Consider the following 21,914-nt stretch of genomic DNA (forward strand, 5'->3'; position numbering starts at 1 on the left):
CACAAGTCAGATATCACAGTCCCACTTCAATTATGCTAAACTCTTATGTTAATTTTAAATCATGTAACTTAATTCCTGGCAAAGCAGGCTGGTGATTTTCAAAATGTGGTTAATGAGGCAAAGTACAATCTAGATTCTGCTACTGAGATCATCTGAATCCCTTAGGTCACTGAAGATGACTGTGGAGAGGCTCTTCTTTGCAAAAGTCAGGGTTAGATTTTCAAAAAATGAATTTTTAAGTGCAGTGAGGGGCTATGAAATTTTAAGTTGAGCATACAAAGAAGTTGAATTACTTTCACTAGAGCCATAGAACAACAGTGCAGCTAAAATCATTTCACTTCTGTGCACACACACTTCAGAAGCCTTAAGTAGCATCCTCCCTTTTTAAATCACAAATGCAAACCATACCAGATTTTCAAGATGACAGCCCAGGGACTTGGTGCCTATGTCCATGGATGCTTGCAAATCAGTGTCATTTTCCCTCTCATTTGCAGAAACCAAATATTTGCTAATAACTTCTTTCACCCTCTCAACTCAAACAATGGCTTTATCTGAGAACAGCTAGTAGATGAAATCTTATGAAACTGTACAGCTTTTTCAATACAATTACATCCCTCTCCACTCCCAAATCTCTTTCATTCTCTGGTCAGATAGGCTGAAAGCTTATCACTGAGGCAAGCTCAACATTAAGTCTCCAAAGACCTTGTGCTTTGTAATGTACTAATAAGTATTTCTCTTTATTAAAAAAATAATTCAAAACATGCATTAATTCATCTCCATTCTTTATTAGCATGCTAAACTTTTCATTTGCATATGATTTGGGGAACAAATTGGTATATAAACCTTTCCTTTTTTGTCTGTAAATTAGTAATTAATTAACAAACACCTACAGCAGACAAGACAAAGCAAATATATGGAAATCAAAAGGTTGGTGTACATTCATTTTTTATTCAACTTCCCTGATGACACGGAAGAACTCACTTCATAGCAAGAGAGAAGCAACCAGAATTTGAGGCACTTACCTGAAGAAAGGCATCTGGACAGTCCCATCCCAAACACTTCTGGTGTTAATACCCCTGGTGTATCTATGCACGATGATGGGTCACAAAGCAGTACTGTGCTCACTTCCCTAAGGCATCCATGTACCTCCTTGTTGGTGCTGAACATCTGCACCCCTCCAAGCCTCCTGCTGCTGATGGCCTGTGGGCTTTTTCATTCTTGTCTTTGCTCCACAGCCCAGGGAATGGGCTGGCTTTGCCACGGGTGCCAGTATTCCCATCTGGTACCATCTCTGCCTTTGGCTGCCCAGTCTGCTCTTATCTTTTTTTCTCAGAGCAGTTCATCCTGCCTTAAGAAGAGATGGGAAGAGCCTGCTGGGCTATGCACCAGTACCATAAAGGAAGTAAATAGATTTTCTCCTCTTCTGGGGAGAAAACTAAGGGAGAAACAAGCAATGAGGGTATGTGAGGAAAATGTTCTCTCTCCCTGTGGGTCACAGGAACCCATAATTACTCCTGTGGAAGGAATAATGCCATATATACACACGAGATAAAGGAAAGGACGGCAACAGTTCTGGTCATGAACAGTTTTTGGGAACAAAGGAAAAGGATATTTCACTTACTTGTCCCCTGATTTCCCTCTATCCATTTTGTAGAGATTTCTTCTCTTCCTGGGACATCCTGGTCCTATTTGTGCAATAAATTGCCAGGGCTTGGGCTGATGATCGGAAACTGACAGACCACGAGCAATCACAGCAGTTGCAATGAAACTGCTTCTTGATACAGACACTGCCATGTCCCATAGCCACCACTCTAAGAATTTGCCTTAACGCTAAATATGAAGACTATTTTAAATACTGGTGCCACAGTATTCATCATTTGGTTGATTCCAGTGTAAAATTAAAATGTTAATTTCCACACACACATCAATTCTCTGAAAGGAGGGTTATGCATTATCTATAGTACATCAGTCAAAATAGGGTAGTGGACAGTGATTTCAGGTTGCAGGCTTATCCAAACTTATTCTGCTCAACAGCTGAGTTGCTGTGTCATTTGCAGTGTTACACATCTGTACTCATGACCATCCTCCAATATCAAACACTCAGATCTAAAAGCAGCTAGAGTCTAATGGTAATCAAACAGCCAACTCATACAACTGAGAATGCTGCAAACATCTTTAGAAAATTAGCCAATGCTTCTTTATTAATAAGAGACAGAAAGTAAAAAATACATTCAAAAAAATAGTTTCAAAACCAATTTATGAAGCAGACACACCAAAAGGAATCATGCTACTCCAAATGATTTTTTCTTAACCGTTAAAAGAACTTCAGGTAAGCTAATGTAACATCTGGCTGTGCTACCTCTGCCACAATAATGGTAAAAGCAGCTTTTTCAGGCATTTCACTGCAATTTATGCTGTTTATGGGTCTTTCTTTTTTGGTGCATTTTCTTGTAACTTTATGTCACTTTAGTTTATAAAACCTGCACTAAGTCAACACAGCTCCACTTAGCAGCTACTCTGTTTCCTTTCAGGGGTAGCATCAAAGTAGTTGTTCTGAATCCCAACATGATAAATATCTAATAGAAGCCTGAAGCTATCCCGATGCTATACAATTGGTGATGTATAATTGAACATTAAATAATCCAAGTAATAGAAGTCGTAGGTCAGCCGTCTCTCCTCCTTAGACAATTCCTTTAAGTATTGCCTCACTACTTCTGCACTTGTTCTCTCATCGGAGGAATGTCTGTCTTTGAATCTAGGAAACTTTAGCTCAGCTGGAGCACCTACCAGCTGCAAAAAGTAATTGGCGTCTTCTTCCAGAGTCTCAAACTTTCCTATAAAATCATAGTTGATGAGGCAGGGATAGCAGAGCTTACTGACTTGCTCCCAGTGAATGTCCATTCCTACTGGACGATGGGAATCTAAAAGATACTGGATAAACTCCTTGAACTTAACTCCTGATCCTGTTTCCAATGCTTCCTCATTTGCATTATGTCTATACTTCTTAATTATTGCCTTCCCAAACACTGGATGGTAATAACTATTTGGATGTTCAAACTTATCCCTGAAGGCAGATACCAGTCTTTCCAAAGGATCACGTACAAATATAGTCTTGGTGTATGTGTTCAAACGTGTGTATATTCCTTTTAGGTCATAACTGTCCAGTTTCCTTAGGTGCTTTCCATAGTGCACATCATCATGGGAAATATTGTGTACCGAAGTGGCAAGTCCATTGAGCACCATGAGGACCCTTTTCCAATTGGAGCAGCCTGCTTTTGGCACCTCGCAGTACAGGACCTTGTGCCTGTCCTCCACGTAAATTCTTGACACCACGTGCACCAGGTGAGTTCTCAACTTCTTCATACTGTTGTATTTCTTGCAGAACTCATATAGGAAGGACCTGCGCTTTTCCTGGATGCTATCAACATCCTTCCACTGGTCGCCCGTAACCAAAGTCTTGTTCAAAGGGTGCAGTACAGGGGACAAATATACCTCTTTGAACTGGCTGAAGGGTGACTTGCTGATCTTCTGCTGGTCAGAGAGTCTACTCACCAAGGAGACAGCTACTGCACCAAAAGGGTCAGCCTTACCCTGCCATTGCCGACTGTCCATCATGGCCACCTCCTGCCTACCAAGTTCAGGAGAAATGTGCCTGTTCTGCGCTGCTTTCCTCTGTGTCTCTGGAGGTGGGAGCATGAAATCCTGCAAACATGGAAAAAAACAGACCTTAAAATGCAGCCACAGCACAGCCAAGCCCTATCACATTCCAACAGTGGCACAGACAGTGGTGTGCAAGCAAGGTGCCTTAAGTACTACAAACCCTATTTTGAACCACTTGATCAATACATCTACTTTAGCAACAGGCTGAGCTAATTACTGTAATACATACATACTTGGCAGTGCATAGCAGGTCTTCCTACAAAAATAAATAGCTTATACTAAATCTTTCAAGACACAGGGGGATGCCAATATTCCCAACAGGGATGGCCAGCCTACTCCATACCTTTACCCTCCATGATAGCACTGGTTGAATTACAGTGCTGCTAACAGCTTTCTAAACTGAGCCAACTGAGACAACTGTTGAGTGAACCTGCTTTTACCACTGTGAGCTGGAATCCCTGCCCCCCAGCGGCTGCACAGCCAGTGCTGGTAGTAGGGAACCAAATGAAGGCTCCTGAATAGGTGACATCAGTGCCTTTAGATAGGGCAGAGTGACAGCTGACCCCCCTCCAAACAGTCCCTCTTCCTGATCCCTATGGGTAGGTCACGGAAGATGCAAACATTGGACTGCATGCAGATAAAGCGTTTGCCATACAGAACCTCAGCTAGCTGCAGTCACAGCCAATAGAGCAAAAATAAGTGTTTTCAAAGCTTATTCCATCTGACTTATTTAAACATCAACATTAATGTCACCAATTAACTAAACATCAACTAGTGACCCTGCCAAGAATGTAAGAAGATGAGACTTTCCTCCCAAACATTTCTTCTAGTGTCGCCAGCTTCCATGAAATCCACAAACTGCAGGAACAGCAAAGCTCAAGTCTGTGTTTTGCGGTCAAATTCTCCAAATTATCATGCAAGTCGACTGAAGACATTCTTGCATCTTAACTATTCTTGTTCTCTCTTCTTGAGTGGATTCTATTGTGTTTACTATGGCTTGTACACTTTTGAGTCCTTTCTGCAGGCAAGCCTGCAGCACTGGGACAACAATAAACTGCCTGTTTCTTAGCATTTCTGAAAGGGAGGATATTGGTCAATATGTTTTTAAATATCCCATAGGAAACACCAGATAGACAGATGGACACAGACCATCTGATTTCATAGGCCTAACTTTTTTGGAAACCCACACAGAAAGATTCTTCTGCCATAAAGTGATTAAACATTTATTGGAAAGTTGATTTGTGGACTAGCAGACCCTAAGTGTGGTTTTCAGAGGATAGGAAAGTTCACAGACCAACTCAAATAAAGCTGTTAACAATTCAGAGAAATAACGTAAGAAATGGTAATGCATTCAACACAACTTGAATTCCAGTTTGACATAAAGCCTATAGAAAAAACTGTCAGTTTGAAGAAAAGTTAGCCTATCTTAACACTTATTAATTTCCAACGAGAAAAACTAATCTGGGGGGTAAGGCCATTGGGTACTGCCACAAGCCAAGACAAGCTGCAGACATTTGCTTTCACTGAATGAAGTAAAATGATTTTTTGTACTGGTGAAAGCAATAAAAGAAGAGAGCCATGAAGGACCTGTACATCTAAGGGAGCTCTCCTGTGTAAATGTTTTCAGAGTTGCAAAAGGATAACAGTTCTTTCAGTTTGGCCTGATCTGATCTTCCTCATATCATCTAATTTTTGTGATTTAATATTTCATTATTTAAACAGAAGAAACACGTGTGCTTAGAGATCTATCCCTTTTGCTCTAGGATAGAAGGAGTTCAGGTGTGTGGTTGATGTATAATAACAGATGGTAGTGCAGGTACTAAGAGAGGGGATAACAACGGCGACTTACAAATGCTACCGTAGAACTACAGACCTACAAACTATTTGAATTTTTTGACCTTATAAGTAACTTTAAAAGATGAAAATGAAAAATATGGGCTACAGAGAAACTGAGCACTCAATACCGGGCTCAGCAGAGACAGGAACAACGTAATCAAAGTTCTTAAATTAATCAGCGCAGATCTGGGGTATTTTATAAAACAGAAGACAGTCCCCCAAAACTGTGACTGGATTGCGGTACCCCAATGCAGAGAAAATTCAGGAGAAGGCAGAAGTACACAATGACTTCCAATGCTATGTAATCCTAGTTTAGCAGTCTATTTCTGAGGACATTTCAGTACAAAGACACTTAACAACCAGAATTTCAAACTAAAGCTGCTAAAATCAGCCCAATTCTTCAAAGGGAGAGTTCAACTTCCTGAATTAAGTCTGTCATCCAAAGCTAATGGAAGATACTTTGGTTCCACTAAGCCAGGATGGAAGAATAAAGACTGAAAGATGGGTGGCATGATTTCATTCCATTTCAAACAGCCCACCTGTGGTACAGGACCCACCTGAGGAGATATCAGAAGAGGACTGTATTTCAGCCTCAGAAACTGTGAATGCAGCTGTAGGAACCACTACTGAAGGATTTTTCAAAGGATTAGAAGACTTCATAGAAAGATGGGCAGAACTATTCAGGGAAAACTCAGGAAACACCCTAAAGGGACAACGTGCACTGTGGGAGTCACTCGAAAGAGGCTCCCTCTCAGCAAGATAAGGCAAAAGAAGAATCGGGGAAAAAAGAGCCCCAAACAAGGGAAAAAAAAGGACCTCGGGAAAAACAATGGAAGTACTGAGGGGGAAAAAAAACTATCTAAGTAGGCAAAATACTGTTATTTGCTTCCCCTCTCCACTTTCCCTTCTTATTCAAATACATTTCCCAAAGTTAATACAACAGTAGTGACTAATAAACATTTTTATAAGCTTCATGAGGGTTGTGTGCTTGCAGTAAATGCCAACTCTAACTCGCTGTATTTAAGAATAGGAACAGATAGCAGATAATAGTAATTTTCAAAGGCATGCATAGCTATTCCACTGCCAGCTGTTTCAACTGAAATAAAAAAAACAAAAACTGTTTATACACTTGCCTGAGTAACTAGGCTAGTAACCTGTGAGGGTAAGATGAATGAAGAGTTGGATCAGGCTTTGCATTTGATGAGAAACATTTAAATAGAAAGTTTTTGGGGAAATTACCTGTTCAGCTACATGTTGAATAAGCAAAACTACCTAATACAATTCTGAAATGCTGGGAAAGGATTTTAATGTTTTATAATACCAGGCTTACATGAAGTTGGGTGCTTTCTTTGTCTTCCTTCTGGCACCAGTGGTTTTTTCAGCGCTCATTTTCTGATACTGTAGAGATCTGAACTTCCCCATGCTATGCTGACTTTATTTTGAAGAAGGAATGTGAAAATAAGAAAATTCCAAACCAATAACCATTAAAAAAAAAAAAAAAAAAAAAAAAAAAAAGAATGTCTATTACATTTACCTTCTTAACAGTGCAGCAGCCCACAAACTGATGGGCATCACCATTTTGGAACATGCCTGAACCAACAGTCAACAAGCAGATAATCCTCTAGCAGTTACTAAATCTGGTCCAGACCTTCCAATGCAAATGGTCCTACCAAACTCTTCCAGCCACGTGTTCAAATGCAGGGATGGCCATTCATGGCTTTCTAAAGAAAAGCTAAGTTTGGGAACCAGTCACTTGGCATGGGAGATGAACACAATGGTCACCTTGGATAGAAGCAAGTTTGACTTGAGACACTTGACAGTCTGTGCAACAGGCTGCACATATTTCATCCAAGAATTAAAATCCAGTGAAGTATTGCACTCTTATGTGGAGTGCTGCCTCCTTTGTTTGCATTAACACATTTGAAAGAAAGTTAAGAAATGGCCAGGAGTCTAATTTAGATGGGTATGCACATGACATCTGTTTTGCTTTAGTTGGGCAGGAGCAGAAGATATATTTAAAATTTGTATTCTTTCGAAAACAAAGAAAAAAGGAATTTATTAAGAGTGTTAGTTTAATGCTTGGCTACTGGCAGGCAATCCAGTGAAGCTGCTAAAACATAAGGCATTTTTTTTAGGTCATTAACGGATTTGTTCTGTCATTTTTATTGCTGAAGATTCCCTTCCTCTCCTCCATCCACAAAATGATTTTCCTCGCTGTAAAAATAAGTAGCCAGTACTTTCTCTTACACACATCGAAATCATCCTTTCCTTTAATACTTTCACAAGCCACTGAGGTAGAAAAGACTGACTACTGCCAAGAATGCTTAAGACTCATCCAATTACGCTTTGTAGTGGTTTTACAATGCACTTGTGGGATCTCATCTAGACAGTTTGCAATTAGAGCATCCTGCCATGCAAAAAAGATAATAATGTATTGAAAAGGATGATATTGCAGGGCTGATTTGCAAAGATTTAATGGCCTGCAGTGCAGACAATGCAGTGTTTCCTAAATGTTTTAGTGCTGGATCTTACTTTTACAAACAAGAGTAATAAAATTAAGTGATCCTAACAGAAAACATAGGACAGAGAACAAAGGCAGAAAGAAAGACTCTATTCTATTGTGCTTCTTTCTATGTAGAAAGCAGATGCAGAAAGAGTCTCTTCTGGGACATCTCATTTTTTAAATTTACTCTGTGACTCCCTGATAAGTGAGCGCAGGGAGAACACCTTGAGCTAGATCTTTAGATGCTGGCAGCTTCAGTACCAAAGGACTTAAAGGAAATATCCTCTTACTTGGATTGGAGGTGGGTGTGAGTCTTTGAAAAGGTCATACATATTTTAAATAAATTAGATTAAGGTTCAAACTAACAAGCCTTCCACCTAATTGAACAGTTAAGAAGGATTCTTCCAGAATTACAGCAGATGATTCAAATTCTATTTGAAATATGAGGAAAACACGAGGGTCTGTTCAGCCTGGGGAAAAGAAGACTGAGAGAGGATCTGATAAATGTTTATAAATGTCTAGAGGGAGATGGGAGGCAAATGGATGAGGTCAGGCTCTTCTCAGTGTAGCACAGGGATAGGAGAGGGAATAATGGCCTAAAACTTGAACACAGGAATTTCCTTACCTTCTTCACAGTAAGGGTGACAGAGCACTGGAACAGGCTGCCCAAAGAAGTTATGGAATCTCCTTCTATGGAGATATTCAAGACCCATTTGGACACCTACCTATGCAACCTACTGTAGGGTACTGACTTTAGCAGGGGGGTTGGCCTCGATGATTTCTTGAGATCCCTTCTAACCCCTGCAATTCTGTGATTCTGTAAAAATTTGGAATGACTCAACCTCTAGTATGCCAGTGAAGCCTGGAACCATTACTACTTTAAGTGTAAAAATGTGTATATTTGCTATATTCATGTATGCTCAAGTTTCCTTAAGCCTGCCAGAAGAATAGAACATCTTCAGCTTTTTCTGCGTGTGTGTTAGAAAAGCATTTGCAAATCATAATTCAGAGCGATCAGAATCCTCTGCTGCAATGCTAACACAGCTAATAAGTAAACATGCCTACAACTTTCTCATATCATAGAAGCTGCATAGTTTAACATTGTAAAGGAATATCCTACATGATCTCCCAATGAAGAGACTGGCCACAAGTGACAGATAACTCTGATGAGGTGCTTTGACTTCTGTGCAATGCAGATAAACCCTAGGATTCATCACTTGTGCTTAAAACAGCTGTTCCAGAGACAGGCACCAGTAACTTCTTTCCTTGCAGTTACTCCACTGCAAGTTTTTGTCTTACTTATTTCAGGCAGATCACTACATTCCTCGTAAGCCAGAGGTACTCCTTGTGAACAGTGCAAGTACAGTGGAAGTGCTTCTATCAGAGATGTATAATGTTGCTATGTGGTTTATATGCAATTCCATTATGGAATGAAACAACTGTACTTTGAACTTTTCACAGTTCTTTCCAGCCCTGAAATTCTCAAAAGATCAAAAAAAGTAGCAGCAGGCTTAATGTTTCCCCTGGATTAAGCTCTAGGAATATTTGTTATGTAGAGCTACCAGTTGCAAGCCCAACAGTCAATAACAATACATACAACACATTCCTATGAGATACATACTCCTAAATGTACTTGTACGAAACACCATTAATATTACTAAATTAGCTTGGGGAAAAATAAATTAAAAAAATGAGTATATGAGGTGCTCAGAGTTTCCTGCAGAGACTAATGAACAGGCAAACTTTGTATTTTGTAGTTGAAACACAATCAGGTCCAAGGGAGATACTTGTGAACACAAACAAGAAAAGCTTATTAAAGTAAGAAAAAAAAATACTGCAGGTAAGTTTTAATTAACAGATACCAGACATTTTGAGTGCTGTTCTACAGAACAGTTTTGTGAATCAGTGACTACTGCCCCTTGAATCTATCAGCAGAAAGCTAGGCATCTCACTGCAGCATGATTGAGAGTTATGCCAAGGGCACAGAAAAAGTGAGTGAGGAAGAAAAGGTAAGAGGGAAAGAGGCTTTTTTTTCTTTCTTTCTTAATTACTCTGTTTGTTTGTGTTTTGTTACTGTTTGCTTTTGTTTTAAATGTAGCATGGCCCAATGTCAGTGAATCACAGAATCGCTAAGGCTAGAAAAGATCTCTAAGATCATCCATCAGCCCATCACCACCATGACCACTAGCCATGTCCCTCAGTGTCACATCTATCCTGTTCTTGAACACCTCCAGGGATGGTGACTCCTTGCACAGCCTGTTCCAACACCTCACCACCCTTTCTGAGAAGAAATTTTTCCAAATATCCAACTTGAACCTCCCCTGGCACAACTTGAGGTCATTCCCTCTCATCCTACTGCTGTCAAGTGGGAGAAGAGGTAGACCCTAAAAACACTACAGCCTCATTTCAGGAAGCTGTAAAGAGTGATAAGGTCTCCCTCGAGTCTTCACTTCTCCAAACTGAACCATCCCAGTTCCTTCAGTCGCTCCTCATAAGACATGTGCTCAGCTTCCTTGCCCCTCTCTGGACATCATCCTGCATCTTGACCATCTTTCTTATAGTATGTTGGTATGGAAAAAATGTGGAGAGAACCACTAGCCTAGAGCTAGTTTTGGAAAACAACCCAGATCTATGGGTCATTGGGAAAGAAGAGAGGTCTAGAAAGGCAAGATAAACAGCAGCATTATCAGGGACACAGTAGTAATTGTCTCCCTTCTTAGTAAGGGGACAGAAGGAACCCATTTGTCTGTGTCCAAGAAGCCTACGAGATACTGGCTGGCTTCCCTCCCCTCCCCTCCCTCCCTCCAAGTGTAGAAAGCACAAAGTCACCTGTGCTAATGAGGCAAGACAGTCTGCACGAGCCACTTCAACAAGCTGATTTATATGGTCAGCAGCTTGGATGAAGGAAATTAATCTCTAATTTGACTTGCCAATTCTACTTCAAATCTGGAATTAATTCCCCCCAGTTTCCACCCTAACAGTCAAAACATGGTTTCTTCAAAACATGTTCAAAATGGGACAGATAAGAAAGATCAAGGCACTGTTAATAGAAAAAGTCCCAATTAAGATGCCATAGTTATCAGAAACTAACACAGTTTGAGTGATAGATTAAAAATTTACCAGGACAGTTGCAAGGAAGTACTGAAAACAAAAACAAATGCCCTACCTTATTAATAACAGAGAAACCACTGTCAAGGTTGATCAATGGTGATGATGAATTGATTTGTGGATAATGCAATGCTGATGCTACTCCACTAGCTTTCTGACAACAGTTTAATGGGACTTGTCCTTCACAGAGTAATTTACAGACTTGTAAATAAGTAGAGACGTTACAACCCAGACTGCCTGTGTTTAGACAGGAGCCGCAGCCAATTTGCATGGAGCACTTCTCTCTAGTTGTGTAGCTAAAATGCACTGCTACTAAAGGACAAATTTCAGATCACAGACTATTTACATCACTATATTTAGCCTTAACTCATTCCTATGCAGTCACATTCATTTTGGGAACAGGTTGTTCAGTGTGTTCAACCAGTATTTAATTCTTAGCTCAGTCCTCCTCCTGTGCATCCTCTTAATAAAATCTAAATCAGCCACTGCAGTCAGTGACCAGAAAGAACAATGTTGTGCTAAAGCAGCTTAAATAACCTGAAATTCAGAATTGACTCAGACTAAAATGATACTTGTTCAATGAAGAACATTATAAAAAATACTTTAGGGTTTCACTGACTGGTAGGTTTACTATTAGCATACGGAAAGTTTAAATTTGATGATGACACTTTCAGGTAATCACAAAATATTACATATGGGTCTCTTATTTAAGCTCATTAAATAATGTTAAAGCACCTAGTTTCTCATAATTTAAAGCACAGAAGCAAGTCAAATAATCTAAACAGTATCCTCTGTTGACATGTAATTCTAAAAATCATTACTTCCAAGTACAAGATAACTCATCTATACAGTCATTTTATAAAGAGGAAAATAAATAATGTCTCTTGCACATTCACAGCTCTAGCCAGATAGGAATTTTGAGTACACTTGATATTTTAAACAATATCTGTTGTTTAAAATAAAGGGGTTGATACTGGAGGCCAGATACCAACATCTATTAATCCAGAGGAATTAGGGTCCTTGTCTTGGCACTTGGTGACCAGCACCAACACTGCATCAGGAAAATCTCATTTTCCTGGGCACCACTTCTATGAAAAGATTCACTATGCACTTCTCCAGAAGTTGATCTAACTGCTGGGCATTAACTGTAGAGGTTTATTAAATCTGCAAGATCAGACCAAAACATTGGCTCCAGGAAGTGCTGTAATCACCAGGTGGGTAAGCCTCCCTCTATAGTTCACTTTCATCTGCAGGAGGGATACAGTGGGGGTCTTAGAAGTAGCAGAAGTTCTGGGCTTTTAACAGAAGACAGAACATGGACTTCCTTATCTCCAGCATCACTGACTCAGTTTTCACAGATATCCCAACAGCATTTTAAGACCTCTCAGTATACCCATACCTCATGAAGTCCAATCTGGCAGATGTGAGTTTTCCCAACAAGTTGGTCATTTCTGGGTTCCCACCACACCAATACAAGTGAACAGACTGGCTCAGTGCTGCCAACACTGGGACACATCTGTACCCACAGAGCAACAATCCTACAGGGCACAGCTACCTGTAAGGTGATGAATGAGCAGTGGTTACTGCAGACCTGGACTTGATGGTACAATTTCAATACATCAGTTTCCTTCCTAACCTGCCCCCCACAAGCTACAGTGAAGACAGCTACTTAAAGAGTTGCTTAGATGTTTGTTTTGAGTAGCCAAATGCAGAGTTTGGATGCCTATTAAGATTATCTGGAACAATAAAAGGACAGAGAGCGTATGCTATACCATGAAACAATGTGATTGTAAGCCCAAAAGGCTTCAAGTTGGGTACCAAATCATTTCCACCAATTACTTAAGGGAATTACTTTAGCTGCAGACATCAAGCTACAAGCAAGCTGTTCACCAAGGCGTTCTCATAAGCAGCAAGACAAGCAGTGACCTAGTTCTGCAGGGGCTTCAGTCACATTTCTCTACCCTGTCTCCCAGGCCAACACTTGCACTTTCTGCCTATTTCCAACTGGTAGAAGTGGTCAATGTGAATGCAGTGGTTCACCAGCTGTACTCCTGCTTGCTGGCCAACCCTCTGCCCTCTCATGAAATGGATATGGGATATGGCCTTCTGTCTTTCTTTCAGAAAGGACAAATTTTCCCCTCTTCTTTTGTAACTGTGTCAAAGTTAGCTAAAATTGGCCTTGTTTTCAAGCCTTATCTCAGGAGGATTGACAAGGAGAGAGCCTGGCAGTGTGACTGGAGAGGTCTCCTCATGGAACCAGGGGCATTTACTAGCAGAGACATGTAAAAATGAAGATGAATAAATAAGTGTACTCCTCCCCACAGACACCCTCCCCCCCCCCCCCCCCAAAAAAAAAAAAAAAAAAAAAAGCCTTTTAATTTAGCTCTTTACTTCTGCATATATGGCAATATTTCTCACATTAGTGGCTGTGGTAAGATCCACAGGGATTTTTTGCTGGTAAACAGAATCCATTTCCATCTTGTCTGCAGGTAAACACACTTATCTTCCAACATAAACAAGACATTGTGCTCTTTTAGAAACAGTAAGAAAGCTTTCAAATGAAACTAGGTTCAGTCAAAGAATATTAATGTATATTCAGGCATGAAGAATTCAATTTCCCCAAAATTGCTTTGGAAGAGATGGTAAGATCTCTAGAGGTCTTAAAACACTCTCTATTCAATCACAATTATCATTTTATTCAAATTAGATGACTTTATTGGTAAACAAAAAATAAATATAAATGTATATAGCACTCTACATTGCCAGATATCTCAAATCTGTATTTGTCTACATTCATACACTTTTAAATAAATTCATGTGTTCAATTTTACAAAAATAACCATTAATACTTGAGAATTGATTACAATCATAAATTACGGTGGAACAAAATAGGCTGTGAATTTACAAAGGGAATTATTTGCTGCATACTCCCTCTTGACACTAAATGGAAGGTAATATATCCTGTTTTCACAGGAGGGAACAAATTCATGTTTATCACAGGTAAGAGAAAATACTCTTGTTTATTCTGTGGAAGTTTTTTGGTCTGGCTGTCCTGTTGGTATGCGGGTCAGTAGTGTTACAGATCATCAAAACACTAACTAGTTCAACCACTGTCCTTCTTTGAAGCAGAAGAATGATTAGAAAGGACTGTGCTGCAATTAAGGGCAGATGCATGGGCCAGAACCACAGTGTTTGGTTTGTAACTTGGAGAAAGTTTTTGACCTTCACACTTCATTTTTCAATGTCTGCAAAACAAGAAAAGATAATAATTGCCTACCCCATGTGAATATTGTGATTTCCAATTTCTGATTAACACTGGTAAAAAAACCCATGCCTTTTTACAGAGTGAGAGGGGACTGCCAGAAAGCCGAGAGTCAGGACTGCAACCCAACTTCTCAGCCCTTCTGCCTTTCATTCCTCAAATCTCATGTGACTTCTTTCATTACTTGTGCTCAGTGTTCAACTTCTTCTTAGCCTGCTGCATACTCTAATCCTTGCTTTTATCACAAGAATCATCCTCAATAAAATATATTCTTATCTACACACGCTGCATATATATTCCTGTTTATACAGCCCAAGCAACAGCTTAATAGAGTCATAGAATGTTTTCCTCTAACAGTATACTGAAAACGTTCTCAAATAAAAGTGTCTGCTGTTCTTGTTTGAGTAATATTCTTCCCTCATTTTTCTGAGATTCACCATCTCGGTACTATGCAATACTTCATAAGTGAATGATTATCATGCTATCTGAACTTGAAGATACTGGTATCAGAATCAGATCCAATCAGCTTGGAAGAAAAAAAGCATTAAGTGCACTGCAAACCTGAACAAGTTTCCCTATTCAGTTTTTGGATTTGATCACATACAAGATATCACCAGAGGGTTGTGCTGCCATTCATGGAGACCTCAACATACTTGTGAAAGCGGTTAAATAGAACCTCATGAAATTCAGCAGTAGGAAACACAAAGTGCACGTCTTGGGGAGAACAGCCCCATGGCTGTTTAGTTTGAGGAAGAGGAGGCTGAGGAGGAGACCTTACTGCATTCTTCAAATACCTGAAAGGTGATTGCAGCGAGAGCAGGGTTGGTCTCTTCTCACTGGTAACAGGTGACAGGACGAGGGGAAATGGCCGGAAGTTGCACCAGGAAAGGTTTAGGTTGGATATCAAGAAAAACTTCCTTACAGAAAAGGTTGTTAAGCACTGGAATAGGCTCCTCAGGGAGGTGGTTGAGTCACCATCCCTGGATGTGTTTAAAAACCGTTTGGATGTGGTGCTCAGGGACATGATTTAGTGGAGGGTTGTTAGAGTTAGGGTAGTATGGTTAGGTTGTGGCTGGACTTGATGATCCTCAAGATCTTTTCCAACCTGAGCAATTCTATGATTTTATGAACTCCATGCCCCATGACAAGCTGGAGGCTGACTGCCTGGAATAGGACCTGGGGGTTCTGGTCCCGATCATGGGCCAGCAGTGTGCCTTCATGGCAAAGAATGCCAACAGCATCCTGTGCAGCATCAGGCAGTGCACTGCAAGCAGACTGGGGGGAGGTGATTCTTCCATTTTGCTCAATCCTGGAAAGACATCTGGAGTGTAGGGTTCAGTTCTGTGCTCCCCAGCAAAAAAGAGACAAGGATATAATCAAGGTGGAGCCAGGCTCCTCCCATTGGTGAGGAAGACACAAGACAGACAGAAAACAAGTCAGTGGGCAGTAATTATACCATAGGAAATTTCAACTGCATTTAAAAAAAAAAAAAACGCTCTTCCTCTGCAAGGGTACTGAACACAGACAGATTCCCAAAGAGGCTGTGCAGTCTCCATTCTTGGAAATACTCAAAACACAGACACTGTTCTGGGCAACCTGCTCATGCTAACCCTGCTTTGAGTAAGGGGGAGGTTGGATCATATGACCACCAGAGATACCTTCCAGCCTCAACTATTATGAAATTCTATAAAGAATATGGAAGCATTCCCCTTGTTTAGTGGGATAAAATGCAGCAGCTCTTTTGAATCCTTTCAACATCCTAAGTTTGGGGGAACAAAGTAACGAAAAATATGACATCAAAGCAGGAAAGAACATGTACTTGGAAGCCACTGTACATCCTAGCTAGGTCATCTAAGGAGACGAAGAGGAGAGGGAGGAGTACTGCAGTAGACCACAGCACTGAATAAGGAAAAGAAATTGGACTGAACTGTCTTTTTCCATCTTGACATGAGTTTATTATACCATATTGATACCCGATACCTGAAGAATGCAGAAGTAATTCCCCAACATGGCACAATAATCTTACACTGACATTTAAGAGGAGTTGTTTTTTTTTTCCCCACCTCTTTACTTTGGCAGATGTACAGTTACTCCTCATTCAAGCCTAGGTCTATCAGGTACGCTGCTACATTACAGCATTTTCTGAGATATTGTATCTCCTCAACCCCATGTATAGAATGGGAAATCCTCTGTGACAGAGACGTTCAAAGATTAAGAGAATGATACAACATGCAAGACTGTTCGCTTTGAGGAAAGAGTTCTTAAGGGACAAAAATGCTAAGACATATTATGAAACCCTTCCAACAGCCTCCTGACCCAACCAATTATTTCACCACAAAAGAGACAAACAGCTGAAATTTTTACCCAAAAGTCTGACCACGCAAACAACTTCAGCTTCAAAATGCAAGTATGAATATTGATAGTGCTCCAGAGTTTCTAGGAAGCACTAGGCAAAACCACACATAGAAGTATATAAGACGACCACAATGCAGAGCAATCTGAATGGCAAGGACAAAACAAAGCTCTGCCTTCAGACACATTTTGACTGCTGTCTGCAATGCGTTTTATAGCTGAGATGCTCACACAGTTAGAAGCACAATGTCTGTTCTTGCTTCCTTGCATTTCCTATAGCAGTAATTAACACATTACAGTTAATCAGGCTGTAGATTGGTGCCAGGATTTACCCTGAAGTTGCAAAGGTAGTTACAAAGACTGGATGGCCCTGCTCAGGTAGAGCAGTAGATGACTACTGCTGTTACACGAACATGCAACATTTAAACCACAAAAGGGTACTCAAGGAAAACCAACAAATGCCTCATGATGAAAGCGAACAAGAGACAATAAAAGCAGTAACTGTGAACAGTGGGGTTTGGAAACAGATACTATCATCATAATATGTTTATATTTTTCCAAACTTGTTCAGACTTTAGAAGGAGCTAAGAACCACAAAGAAAAAGCCATGATCTTTAAGATGTCTGAAGTCCCAAACCCCCATCGTTATCTATTTCCCATCCCTACCCTGTCTCACTCAGTTCTCAACAAGATATCTCCCCTTCTCACTCCTGCTGAGTTGTAACACCATTCATCTTTTGCAGAACCTCACTGAGATTTCTGGCAGCCAGTTTAACTCAGTGCTGCTTCACTGGCATGAAAGACAACTACAAAACTTTAAGCGGGGAAAGTAACTTATCTGCATATAAAATATCTAGTTCAGTGCAGGGAATAAAAAGAACCTTCTCAGGGGAGGTACTCCAGTAAGATCAACTTTAATTTAAACCTTTTTATTGAAATAATAATAATTCAAATCATACATGCAGTGCCTCTGCAACGGCATTCAAAGTTAGAGACTTGGAAATAAAATTACTTTCTAAAACATTTTTCCATTTCCTGGAAGTTCAAAGGAAGTTTGGACTTGAGCATCACCAACTTCACTGGTATCCATTTAAAAATGCGCATCTACCATCTGTTCCTTTTTATAAAGCTTTTTGTAGGTTTATTTGGGTATAGTCTTCACATATGACAGTAATGGAATTTTTCTGAAAAATTAGATGTTTGTTAGCAAACTGCAAAGAGACAGAGTGGCTCAGTAGTGTGAGGAGAAGGCAGTGGCATGCAGGAGAAGACTGAGATCAGGTACACAAAGCATGGGGCCTAGCCCACTTTTTGCAACGTCAACAACCATCCTGTTTATCACAATCCACTCTTCCTCAGTGAAGGGCAATGCCCTTAACTGAGCTGATTCTGTCACAGGGGAACAGTACAGAGTTAGATCTCTACACAGCCAACCGCAACCCTGTCAACGTTGCCTCAAGTTGTGTTTTAAGAATACAACTGCCCCCCCTTCTGGCCGATAAAGACATCCCAAACTGTTTTGCAAGGTATTTCAGGCTAATTTTCAAATGCAATTTAGTTTATAAATGTTAATTAGGCTCGTTTTAGGATATAAACTCCCAGCCAAAGCACACAACTTCCACTAACTTACAGAACATTTTTACATTTATTTAGGAAAAAAACAAAGATTATTTTCTTCTTGATGGAATGCTAAGTTTGGGGCTATGTACATCCATTCTTCAATTATTTGAGACAACAGGAAGCTTCCAACAGCTTCTGATGGAACAAAACTATGGTTATTATTTGATGTTGCAGGACTAGGCTTCCCACAAGCTTCCAGATCGGCAGGTCCTTACTTGATCAGAAGCCATGCCAGCTCAAGACACTGCAAGTGAGTGACATTTGTGCAGTGCTGTGCCATGACAGGGGAAACACTTGTCAAAGCCAAGATGTGCACAGCTACCTTAGACTGTCAGTCACCTACTGGGTTAGTCCTCCACCTAGATCATCATATAATGGCCAGGTATGATTCCAATGCCTCAATTGATGGCTCAGAAGGAAGATTACTTAATGGAGGGCTATTGCACAAATACTAACATTTTAGTGATTGCTTTTTAAGCTACTTATAAATAAATTTCATAAACAATACAAATACCCATTTATATACATTCAGACAACAGCATGCAGTAAGAAAACATGGACCTATGAAATTATAACACGCCATTTCTTTACAAGTCAAGTGTGATCCTAGCAACAGTGACATCTCAGACCTATTCTTTCCTTTGAGATCAAAAGGGACAGTGATTTTGCTTAATTTACTGTTCCTATGCACTAGCTGTCAAATATAACAATGCTCTTCTAAAAAGTTACTCATAGGTGATGCAGTAAGAAGGACAATATATAAACCACCTCCCCAAATACTGTCACAGTTTAGTGAGGTCTCAGGCAAATTCACAGCAGAAAAGAAAACCTAAACAAAGACACCATTTACATGCAACAAATTTCATACCAATAGTTTTCTGGCTTTTTTTTTTTTTTTTTTTTTAAGAAGTACTAGAAAAGTATTGCTTATTTGAAAAAAAAAAAAACAAAAAAAACTGTGCTACAAAATTTGACAATAGTAGACAAATTATCTATAGCCTCTGAACTCATCATTAGCACAATAAGTAGATGCACTAAACTGTTTAAATGGTAAGGCTTAGGTTTAAATCAGAAAAGATGGCTACTCTTGTGAATGTGACATCTCTGCAAGAGTCAGGAAATTGTCTGATCCATGATTTTCTAACATAACTATGTAGTTAATATCAGCCCATCCTGTGAAGTTCTCCTCTCTGTAATTCCTACAATTCCTCTACATGAAAAATTAAATAACAAAAAATACGGAAGTGTCAAAGTACCTGCACAGTTATTTGCTGCTGCAATTTTTCTCCAGACACTGAAAGACAAAGAAAATAATTAGTCTGACATATTTTAATGAATATAACATACACACACAAGAAACACTGCAGTCAGAAGCAACGAAGGAAAAAAAATTGAATGTTTTAATTAAGAAATAGAGTTTAACATGTACAAACAACTTGTAACTTCTAAATGGAAATCCATCTTAAGTAAAAGGAAAAAACGAGCTCCTCGTAATCAAAATGTCATAAAAATGAGACTGATGCAGGTATCCAATTTTGCTAATCCTGTACCCTACAAGGAATTACAACATACAAAATGAAGACAATACATTTCAAACACATGCTATGAAATATCTTAATTAACACCATGAGATGCACTGCTGCACGTATACATGCCTGAGAGACTGGCAGCATCCAGCTCAGGATTTGAACATCAGAGGAGAAAAGCAGATTCTGTTGTTAACCTACAATAAAATTATGCGCCTGTGTCACGACTGAGGTTAGGCACCAACTGGCTCAAGGGAGAAATTCTATTCTGATAATATCCACAAAGTGGTGAGCTGAATTATGTTCTTGCTCTCTTATCCTGGCCTTCTGCAGCATTCTTCAATGTGCTCCTGACGATGTGAGCAAACTGAAGACAGAACATTGCTCTCCTACAGCCATCTGTGACCCTAGCAGCAATGACATCTCAGACCTATTCTTTCCTTTCAGATCAAAAGGGACAGTGATTTTGCTTAATTTACTGTTCCCATGCACTAGCTGTCAAAAAGGCAGCTGGTATCAATTACTCTCCCTCTGCTACAGGAGACCATCCACACATATTGGGAAAAGTCAGGAATTTCACACTGACCTATCCAGCTAAGTCACACATACACCAGAGTGGTTTTTGGTTTTGTTTGTTTTTAAGTAATAATGACAGGACACTGTTTACAACACATTAGTAACACAATTAACTGCCAGGAGAGTCTGTTTCCACCTAACATGGATGGCTGCCTCCTTCAGCACGAGAAATGATGTTCCATTTCAACAGAATTTCTTTGTGCTGATGTGTCTGGCACAAGACAGAAGCTTTAAAATGAAATGAAAATATTTCAAGTATTAAAACACACTCATATCTAAAGGAAAATGTTCTTCACTTCTGCTTGCTGAGAATCCTCCTATTTTCAAGGAAAGCAATACAGATAACTCAGATAGAAATAATTACTTCAGGCTATGTTGTAAGATTGTCATGATAATTATTTCCTGCATGCTTCTGTTCTGCTTTTGTTTGCTAAATATAAAAACAATGCATTTTTTTTCATCATCAAACAAAAAATACCACCCAAAAAAACACTGTTTTGGGGAGAATTCCCCAAATGTATTTTCAATGAGATCATCTCTGGAAGTAACAAAATTGATTCTTGTAATTCATTTTTAACCAAATAGATTGTTGGTAATAGAAGGAGTATTTGTTTTTAGCATTCTGTAATGATATACAAGTTGCTAGGAAAGCACAGTGCTTGAAATCTCTGGTTAGATCAACACTATTTTGCTCAAAGGTTTGTGGACTTTGAATACTGATGCTTTCCTGTTTCCCAGTACATTTGTTTTTAGGCTATTTTGATTCACTTTAAAGGAATTTTAATAACTTTCTATTGACAACATGGACAGCTGGTCTTGAGAATTAGTGAAAATTCACTTGCTGAGTGAGGAAGGAAGTGACATCAATGAGTTTCTAAAGTCAGCCCAGAGGGAAAAGTGCGTTCCGCAAAGAGTAGCCTTTCATGCCACTGCATTATTGCCAGTGATGCCTCAAGATGCAAATTGCATTTTCAATCAAACTTGTGGTTTCTACCTCAAACAAATACAAAAATGAACAGAAAGACTGGGGAAGCCCTCTGTGGCCTCTTTTGACATGGCTAAGGAAAAAGTGAAGAAGAATTTATGCAGTTCTTTATTCATTCTTAGCTCTTTTTCATCAGTTTAAATACCACAGTTACAAGGAGAAGAAAGTTGCCAGTATCTCTGTATGATACAATAGCAATGATGACTTGGGATGAACAGGACAGAGATTGACTAGGCTGCTAAGGACAACAGAGAGATCAAATTCAAGGTCACCAGCAAATTGAATATTGTGTTTCCCATTTATTCAACAGATGATCCCTGTCGTCATCATGGAACAACTGTGAATTTGGAACAGTCAGCAGTTACGCTCAGAAGAGGCTAAGATCTCTAGTAACAGAGATGCTGCAAATTAAGGTGGAAATACATTGGCACCATTATTTCAGGAAGGCTGCAAAGTCACTTTTGTTTTATGGAGATAATCTAAAAT

At 39.6% G+C, this 21,914-nt stretch overlaps 1 protein-coding gene across 3 annotated transcripts in view; it reads right to left on the reverse strand.

Annotated features, from left to right (window-relative positions):
- Positions 1-2,212: 2,212 nt before the first annotated feature.
- Positions 2,213-21,914, reverse strand: part of CHST9 (carbohydrate sulfotransferase 9) — an 87,354-nt gene continuing 67,652 nt past the window's right edge. For 2 of the 3 annotated variants that reach the window (XM_090138335.1, XM_090138334.1), the window contains exons 4-5: positions 19,598-19,635; positions 2,213-3,702 (exon numbers count right to left, since the gene is read on the reverse strand). In XM_090138335.1, the coding sequence (XP_089994461.1) occupies positions 2,605-3,702; positions 19,598-19,635 (1,136 nt within the window). In that variant the 3' untranslated portion in view covers positions 2,213-2,604. The remainder of the gene's footprint in view (positions 3,703-19,597; positions 19,636-21,914) is intronic. The other variant, XM_090138336.1, reaches the window with a different exon arrangement.

Source organism: Phasianus colchicus, chromosome 3, assembly GCF_987193195.1.
Source record: "Phasianus colchicus chromosome 3, bPhaCol1.hap1.1, whole genome shotgun sequence".
Taxonomy (NCBI): Eukaryota; Metazoa; Chordata; class Aves; order Galliformes; family Phasianidae; genus Phasianus; species Phasianus colchicus.